This window comes from Echinococcus granulosus (genome assembly GCF_000524195.1).
Source record: "Echinococcus granulosus chromosome Unknown EG_S00027, whole genome shotgun sequence".
Taxonomy (NCBI): Eukaryota; Metazoa; Platyhelminthes; class Cestoda; order Cyclophyllidea; family Taeniidae; genus Echinococcus; species Echinococcus granulosus.
Window position 1 is genome coordinate 75,328 of NW_020170407.1, and position 9,291 is coordinate 84,618.

The following is a 9,291-nucleotide window of genomic DNA, read 5'->3' on the forward strand; positions in this document are numbered from 1 at the left end:
ATGGCTCTCCCCTGTTGCACGTTCGCACGTGTCTCCGAATCTGATAAGGCTAGAAACGAAGCAAATAAGCAAATAGATAAGCTCATAGAAAAAGAAAAACGCAATTTTCGGTCCACCCATCGTCTTCTTTTGCTAGGTAAGGGTTGCGCTCTTTCAAACCTTACAATAATAGGAGCTGGGGAAAGCGGGAAGTCAACTATTGTGAAACAAATGCGGATTTTGCATATTGATGGCTTTTCCGATGTGTATGTTGCCTACTTCTTATTTTAATTATTAGAGAGAAAAAGGAAAAGATAGTTGATATACGCAAAAACCTCCGAGATGCTATTTGCGTAAGTGCGGTTTTTGACCTATTATTGTTAGTCCATCGTTGGTGCTATGCCTAACCTCAAACCTCCAGTTGTGTTAAAAAATCATGAAAATACGCCTATTCGGAATTATATGCTTGAAGAAGCCTCCAAGAATGATTTCGATTTCCCCCCGGTATATGATTTGGCAGTTTTTATAAACCTGCTTTTCCATGCTAGATTTTCTTTTCACACTGTCGTCAACTCTGGGGCGACGCTGGTGTTCAGGAAGCATTTGAGAGATCTAACGAGTATCAGCTCATCGACTGCGCGAAATAGTATGCACAACTGATTGCTGTAACCCTGCTTTTTTAGCTTTCTCGATCGTTCTATGGAACTTGGAAAGCCAGATTACATCCCTACAGAACAGGACATTCTGCGATGCCGTGTTCTCACCTCGGGCATTTTTGAGACTAAATTTACAGTGGACAAGGTGCAGTTCCACATGTTCGACGTGGGTGGACAGCGTGAAGAGAGGCGAAAGTGGATCCAGTGCTTTAACGATGTCACTGCAATAATCTTCGTCGCCGCCTGTTCCTCCTACAACATGGTGCTGCGCGAGGATCCCAATAAAAATCGTGTTAGAGAATCGCTTGAACTTCTTGGCTCTATATGGAACAATCGGTGGGTGTTTTGTTATTCGTCGTAAAATTCTAATTCTGCCCAAGTTATCTTTTAACTTTTGTGCTTGCACATTTGTGATCTTGTGTGTAGTACACTATCGAATGTGGAATTGGTGTTTATCTTAAACGTAAACAATTGCTATTGATATTTACTCATTCTCGTCCAGGGTGATAGAGGGCCTGGGATTCATTTATTTGCGATTGTGGTATGGGTGATAAGATATTAGGCCATTCCTCTGCCGTTTCTGCTACCACAGAAACTGCACTACTGGCTATTTTTGGCAGTTTGACTCTCCATTTCCTTTTTAATCGTGCGCTGGCGCGTGTGTATGTTGGTGTGTGCGTACGTGGGTCTGTCGGGCGACATGGGACGCGTGGGCGAACGCGCTGTCTGATTGCACCTCCGTTTTGCATTGTATCCCTCTCTTGCCTGGTCTTGACACTGAATCTGGAATTTCCGGGTTTGTCTGGTCGGTCCTTTTTTCGTTCCCCCGCAGCCTTATAATTGTTTAATTGAGATCTGCATGTACGATTTCAGTGCCATCTCACTCCTTGATCCCCTTGTCTGAGCCTACACGCCACGTATGACGCAATTAACTAAGGAAGGTTGAATTAGATTGAAAAGGTAAAGAGGTGAAAATGATTGGTGCCATCTAATAACAATAAATTGAGTAATATCCTTTGGCAAATTGCCAACAGGTACGACTGGGATGTCTTAAAATTTCATTTTTCCGACTTCTTTTGCATCAGTTTGGTCATTGAAGCAGAAGTAAGCCGCGTGACGCCCTTATATTCTCGTTTGGGTCTAGTACTACTGATGTGTGACCTAGTTTTCATCAGTTTATGATAATTGGATGTGGACTGCACTTGGTCGGCGGACAAAAACATCTCTTAACTGTGGAGCAATTCTTGAATTGGTCAATTAATTATTCTTTATGTATTATCATGTTAGAACTGTTTTGCATTTGGGCTGCGTTCATCAATTTCCCAGTGAAATCGGTGTCGAACGTTTTAAACTTCAGACTACTTGGTGATGATAAACTTTTCCGTTGTTTCAAAAATTCGAAACCACTAATGGACCGAGTGCAAAGCTCTCCATTACTCTTTCATTTCTTTGCTTTCTAGAGATGGGTTTGAAGTCCAGACCACATAAAGACGGCAGCGATGGCAATTACTGGTGTGTGGTTGTTTAATCGTGTCAGTTGCAATAAGTACTTTTTTATCTGGAAATCAACGAAAGTGGTAATAGTAACTGTCTGGCTGTTTCTAATAGATTATGATTTGGAATTTGAAACTTTTGTGGTTTTTATTTCTCCTTCCATATGAGAGTTTTCGGCCTACAAGTCAGCCATAGCTTCTCCCCTTTACGCTTCCATTTTGGATTTCTCGCGGCAGTTGAACTCCTTGCCACTTCTTCCACCAAAGTGGCATTAGAGTGTGGAAAAAGCAACATTCTTGATTGTGGTTGGTTGCTCAGTTGAGTTATAGCTAAAATCGTCTGGAGGGGATTTCTCCATGAATTCATTGGTAATCTTTGAGCCCCCGATGTTACAAAATCACAGTCTTTTCTTCTAACAGTGCCTATTATCCAATTTTCCAAGTGGATGCTGATCACTGCGTTCATTTGCAAAGATCCTCTCCTCATAGCTATTATTTGTTTCCAGTTGACTTTAAAAATAGGTCAAAATTCTTAGGAATTCACCTTCCTTAGGTAATGCCAATAATGTCAATTGTTCTTTGCTTTAATTAAAAGCACTTCATTTGTGTATTTATTCTTCCACATTACATCTCATTGCCTCAGATGTCAGTGGTGGTAAAGGCTGTTATATTGTTGTTCCAGTGAACTAGACGTGCCAAATCTTCCTCTCCCATTGCTATAATTGTCCGTTCATCCGCTGACTGGCAAACTGATGGCTATGACCGTGTACTTAATGTGTTTTCTTCTGCTCTGTTTCTTCTTCGTCAATAGGTGGCTGAAGAATATATCGGTTATCCTCTTTTTGAACAAGCAGGATCTCCTAGCAGAGAAGGTAAAGTCTGGCAAATCCAAGATCGAGACCTACTTCCCCGGCTATGCAACTTATCAAGCGCAGGCTGATGGTGAGTTTATCCTTCTCTCTCTGTCTCTCTCTCTCTCTCTGAATATGCCTTCTGTTTACTTACACAGGGGTTGGGTTAATTCGGGCCAGGACACTCTAGCGTCCTCGATCTTTGGCATCCTCAGCTCGCTGCTTAGACTGTAAACCACACGGTCTATGTGAGGCCCGACTGATGCATAATTTACAACTTGTGGAGGTCGACTGACTACGACTGCATGGACGCATTCACATTAGGGCGTGCATGCATACAACAAAATCGGACTGAAACGGCGATTCTTTTGGACTGACGAAATCAAGAATTCAAATTTGCAGCGTTCATTTGGGGACTGTTGACTTAAACAAGTTGGAACTCGCTTCCTAGATCCGTTTCAGTTGCTGAAGATGGGGTCAGGGGATTTTAGAAAGGCAAATTTCTCATAATAGATATCCCGACTGTGATGTGTTTTGTTTGGATCAGATTGGCGGATATTTAATTTGAGGAAAGTAATAATTCGGATCTAGCTTATTTGAATTAGATTTATCCACCGATTGTTTACATTTGATAGGCCCCTTCTCTAACGTCGAAATTTAATTTACTTGTACCTTATCCATAGGTCAGTTACGATGTGCCAAACCCGCTTTCTTTTGCGGAAAAGACGACCGAATATTGGGATTTGCTTTGTTCGCGCATCACTTGGATTATTAAAATGCACTCAGAGATGCCGAAGTTAAGTCTGTTTCGAAGACCAGTCCTAATGGCGGGTTGTGTAGATTTGAGCAGTCTAAATTGACATTCCTAGCAGATTCGTTTATTCCGAGCAAGAGGAGCCATGACTCTTGGAAGGTGCTCCACACTTGAAATGTTGAATAAGCTGAAAGTTCGAACTCGATTAGCTTCGATGGGGAGCAGGCGAACTTTTAACCTCTGTACGTCTGGTTGATATACCAGAAAAATTGTCCAGTTATTCACCAAAGGAAAATGATGTCGTTTTTTCTAAATGTGATTTTTCACATTATTCTTGGGCAAGGTATGTGCATGTGATTCAGTGTTTCTCTCCATTTGCCTTCTTGTATTTTTACCCAAACAAAATTACGCCATTCTGCCTCTTGATCGCTGAAGCGCCTAGGCTAGACAGGAAACCTCGAAAATGAAATTTGGGGACGCAGAGGCACTACATCCCAGCCTTAGCGTCTGCTGTCTGAAAGTTGCCTGAAAGGGAAGGGGGGTTTGAGGTGGAGCGGACAGAGGGCGGATAATTGCCAGTTGTTGTGCACCAAAAGCACCAGACGAATAAGTGCGTGTAAACTGGTTGGGGGTGGGGGGTGGTTAAAGGGCTATTTTCAGTCACGAATTTTTTGCTGTATCTCATACAGTGGTAATTTCCCACTGTAAATAGAATAATTTTGACTTGATGTGAGTGACTTGATTACCTAAGCTCTTAATGCTTGCTCGCCCCTTTCTAGTCCTCGCGGAATACAGTGACGAAGACCCCGAAATCGTCCGTGCCAAATTCTTCTTTCGAGACGAATTTTTGGTTCGTCTTTTTTGTTTTATTCTTTCTAAATTAAACTCACTAGTTACGCTTCCTCATTATATTTCTTTGCTTCCACTTCACCTCCTTTTCCATATCTGAGAAATTTACGACGGAATTCCAGTAGTTACTCGACCTAGCACGAATCTTGCATCGTGGTAGACTGGAATAAATAATGCTTTAATATTAATTTTCATCGGTGGTGATTTATCTACTTATCATTTGGTATTCCCCTATTCTGACTCCATTCCCTCCCTTCCTCCCTCCCTCTCCCTCCAACCCCAGCACTAAACCACATTTAAAAATACCACGTAAACGGTTTTTTTTTGGTGTATGAACTGAACAGCCCATGCATATGTGCATTGGTGCGTACGTGTGTGTTCTTCTCGTAATCTTACTCCCCTATTGGTTCATTGCAATGACGCAATAAAACCCTGGTTTTTTCATTGGTGGACTTGATCCATATAAGTGCGCACGTATGCGTGTGCGAGGCGCATGTGCGTGCATGAACCAACCACTTGGTAGGCTGGGCTTTTTGCGTCATTGAGATGAGCCAATGAGAGAGCAATGTCTATTTGGGAATGCGGTGCATGCGTGTAAATTTATGGGTGCTGCTCGCGCGTGCCTATCCCTCTCCCCCCCTCCCCCGTCTCTGGTGCGTTGGTCGTATATGGATCAGTCGGATGCATAAACGCCTCATGAAATATTTACTCAAAATCTTGGCCAAATTGCCTTTTAGTGGATCCTTGGATGGGTCTTTTTGCAGTTGCTATAGCGATTATGTTGGGTATGTTCATTCGCAAAAATCTGCAAACCATTTGTGCACGGAGAAGGTTAGAATGGGGTAGCACATCGCTAGGCAATGTGCATACATACCGAAGTGGGATTCATAACCGATTTCTATCAAGCTGCATCCTCCGTCAAATAGCTACACGAAATCTTTAGTAGAATTTGATCACTAAATCCTTGGTGCTTTTTCTGATGCACACCTTTTGGTGCTATTATGCATAACTGGTAAAATTGGTCAGAAATAGTCCCGCAACACAACTGCAAGTTCGTTTGAAGTCGCCGCTGGACAAGATCCTAACATCCACTTTTATCACATTGGTATTAAAAATAAGGTTGATCAATGCTCGTTTTGGATAAAATATTCACCTTAACCGTGAAGTAAAATGTGTACATTTAAATTTTTTTTGCGAAATCGAGGTAGAAGTCGATGTCATCCTAATCCATGTTTCGACATCATTGGTGAACGGTTTGTGTCCCTAAACATCCTTGATTGTCTGGATTTTTTCCTCCATATTAACAACCAATCTACCGTTAGGCTAGGTCTCCAGATCTTAGGCGTCTAGGCCACAAGCATTTCTGCAAAACCGCGTCAGAGGTGAGGTAGTTGGTGAAATTTCCAGTCAAAACCCTACCCACCTATTGAATGTGGATTCAGACTCTCTTATTATGAAAGTCGAGTATTACTCCGATCTTCTGAGTAATACGTATGCCCACAAATATTGGCAAAAATTTTTTTTTTTAAGTAATCTCCTGAAACTTCTTTGTTTTTGTTTGGTTGATGGGTTAGTTCTTGTATTCCCACAGTAACTTCGTGATATACGTCTCTATCACATTTTCGTTTTAAGTAGATTCGAGGTGGAAAAGAAAATGATTTAAAAGCCTGATTAAGTTTGAATGGAACGCATTAAGTTTTCTAATCTCGCATTGGAGGAAGATTTGTTCTATACTGCACTATAATATTCCAGTAGCCGTCATATCCTTGGCATGGGTCCTAGTTTCTTTCGTTACTTTGACAACTAGGTGATGTGTATTCTCAAAAAAGTGCCATCGGTGGGACGTTTTTTATTTCATTTAACTCAAACTCGAGCTATATTTGAAAAGGCTTTGTGCAATTCAATTGTCATTTGTGTCAATCCTAGAATCTTTACCACTCTCCAAGTTGGTTTTACCTTTTTGTGAAAAAAGAAGTCATATCAACTTTTGTCCAAGTCGATCAAAAATTAAACCCTTAAACAGAATTGACGACGACGTACTTAATCTCCCCCTTAGTATGTAGCCGACCTCATTGATAGCATTAGGTGGTGTAGATTTAGCAAGGCAATGGGACAGAGGTATGCTGCATGGCGGGGGGGGGCTTGGCATGCCAATAACTCGTCATGGTAACACTTTTCCAATGGTGAAAAAGGAAGGCATGTATTACACTCTCAAACTATAATGTCGGTCTGCTTTCAGGAAGATTAAAAATGGGTCCCGGTCGTTCTGATCCTTTTCGTTTCCATTTCCTCTACATCTAACCACCCGCAACGGATGTTATTTGTCCGAGATAACCCTTTTTTGGTGTCTAGCCAATGAAATTAGGATTTTTCGGTACCCAAAAATAATTAGGCTCCACCTCATTGGTTTCGGTTGAAAAGGGAAGCTCTTTTTGCAACTTTTTCAGAATGGTGGAACTTCGCCTATGCTTGTAGTAGTTTTTTTCTACCGAAAGTGTCGTCTTTTTGCAATTTCGTCACACACGACAGGTTATGCGCCGACCAGATAGCCAGGATTAGGCAGGAGTTCTGCACATTGGTTGGATGTGCATAGAAATGACTGCTAGAAGCGATGCCGCCACAACCGAAGTCGTTGACAGTAGTTGATCAAGTTAATATCCTATTACCCCACAGTACCGGCCTTCACTGTCTGCGGAGACGAGCAAATACCCACGAGTTTGGGATTTTGCGCATGAATGAGCAAGAAACTTTACCATCACCGCACTCACACAGTGTTGGATGCAGGCTATCCATTAGGGCTACGGAATGTCAGTTTAAATATTTGAATTTTGCATTCCTGCATTGACTTGGACTCCTCGTTTCTCTGGCAGTTGTCTAGAAAGTAGCATTCTTTGGTAACTTACAGAAGAGCTTGGTGGTAAAAACCGTGGTTGAAGATGTTGGCCGAATGGCTGCGAGTAAATTGCTTGACTTGTCAAACCTTCGTTGGCGAACCGCGATGGAACGTGGATATCGCCTCGATCATTGCTATTTTTTTATTACTGTCGTTGCTTCAGAAGGTGACGGCGGATAGCAACAACGGTCGGCACTACTGCTACCCCCACCTGACTTGTGCGGTGGACACGGAGAACATTCGACGAGTGTTCAATGACTGTCGCGACATCATCCAAAGAATGCATCTCCGCCAATATGAGCTGCTGTAGTCATCCCACACCCGCCCTGTCCCTCTCCGCTCTGTGATCGACTTAGCCTCGTCACTCATTCTCGCCCCCTCTAGCCTCCGTTGTGTAGAGAAAAAAAAACTACTCTTCTTTGTCTCGTTCCCTCTCCAGCTCATGAGGAAAAATGAGAATCTTAAAGCACCTAGTCGCCTCCCCCCCCCCCCTCCTTACCTCTCCTCTAAGGTATATATTGTAAGTGATTTTGACATCCCATCTCCTTCCTTCCTCTCTCCCTCGTCCATCCCTCTATGTGATCTTTTGAAGCTGCGTATACTCACCCCTTTTATTTGATTTTTTTGTTCTTACGTCCCCTAACACTGGCTCAAATCCCGGTTGTTCTCTCTCTCCGTGTTTCTGTTTTGTTTGAGATGCGGGTCGCTAATTCAACAAGCGATTGTTTTCCCCTGTCTTACTTTTCTCCTTTCCTTTTTTTCTCTGAAAGCGCCTCCACTTTGTTCTCTCCTGTAATCCTCTTCCTCCTTCACCCTTTGCTCTACGTATCTCTCCACCTAACTATTCTCTCGAGTAATTTGTACAAAAAGCATTTTTCTGCAATTTTATCACCTTAGCAACAAGACTTTGACGATGATGGCTCTGTGACGGTGGTGGTGGTTTTGGCAGTAGGCTTGGTGTGCCAAGCTCCCTTGGGTGTGATGATGGTGCGTGATCCGCTCTCAACTCCTCTGTAAAAGTCGGTAAGTAAAGAAATGTACTTTTCCCGAGAAGGACTTTTCTCCTAGAACAAATCAACACTCCTGTTTGGTTGGTTGGTTGGTTGGCTGCTCTAATTTTGACGGGCGATTTTACTCGTGAGCTCTGCCACCTTTTGCCAATGGACGATCAGACGGATTTACTCTTGGCGCATTCCACCTGCTTCCCATGTGCTGACGTTTTCCACCAGCAGGTTGAGCTGGAGGTGGTTTAAATCGCCCAGTAGGGGCTGGGGGCGGTAGGTGCTTTGCCTCCTTGGAATAGTTTATTCACAAAGGGGGAGCAGGGGAGAGGGATCATGGTGAAAGCTGAGACACGCAGCGAAGTGCTGTTACAAGTGGTATATGCTTCGTGTAGAACGACACAGTAAGCAACCGTCCTCCTTGCCGTTTGCATTCCTACCCAACGCTTGATCGCACTATTCCACCCTAAGCATCACTAGGAGACCGGGAAAGTACTTTTTACTGGTTTATGTTTGTTTCCCTCGGAACGAAAAGGACTGGTGGTTGGCTCACCAATCATTCCCGCTACTTTTTACTTCCTCAAATGCCGAATAGTCAGAACTACCTTATAACTGTTGTCACCATCTTGGAGGTTTCCTCCAGCTGTCTTCCACTTATTCTGCTTGCATGCTTCCATAGCCAGAAATCGCCTCTGACACTCGGACGCCGCCAAGGTTAAGTGCCAATCGTGATTTTGATACGCCAATCTCTCACTACTTGTATGCAGACCTTTACCGATGACACCTTCTACTTCTCAAGCATCATTACATTCTAT

The 9,291-nt window shown here is 43.0% G+C and overlaps 1 protein-coding gene across 1 annotated transcript; it reads left to right on the forward strand. All coding sequences in view use genetic code 11, as the record gives it.

Annotated features, from left to right (window-relative positions):
• On the forward strand, positions 1–7,785 carry EGR_04343 (Guanine nucleotide-binding protein G(s) subunit alpha; the record flags this gene model as incomplete). The annotated part of the gene is made up of 8 exons (XM_024493592.1): positions 1–245; positions 278–332; positions 364–483; positions 528–625; positions 663–971; positions 2,940–3,070; positions 4,513–4,583; positions 7,639–7,785. The coding sequence occupies 8 exons, from the start codon at positions 1–3 to the stop codon at positions 7,783–7,785; spliced, it is 1,176 nt and encodes a 391-aa protein (XP_024351913.1).
• Between the last annotated feature and the right edge of the window lie 1,506 nt (positions 7,786–9,291).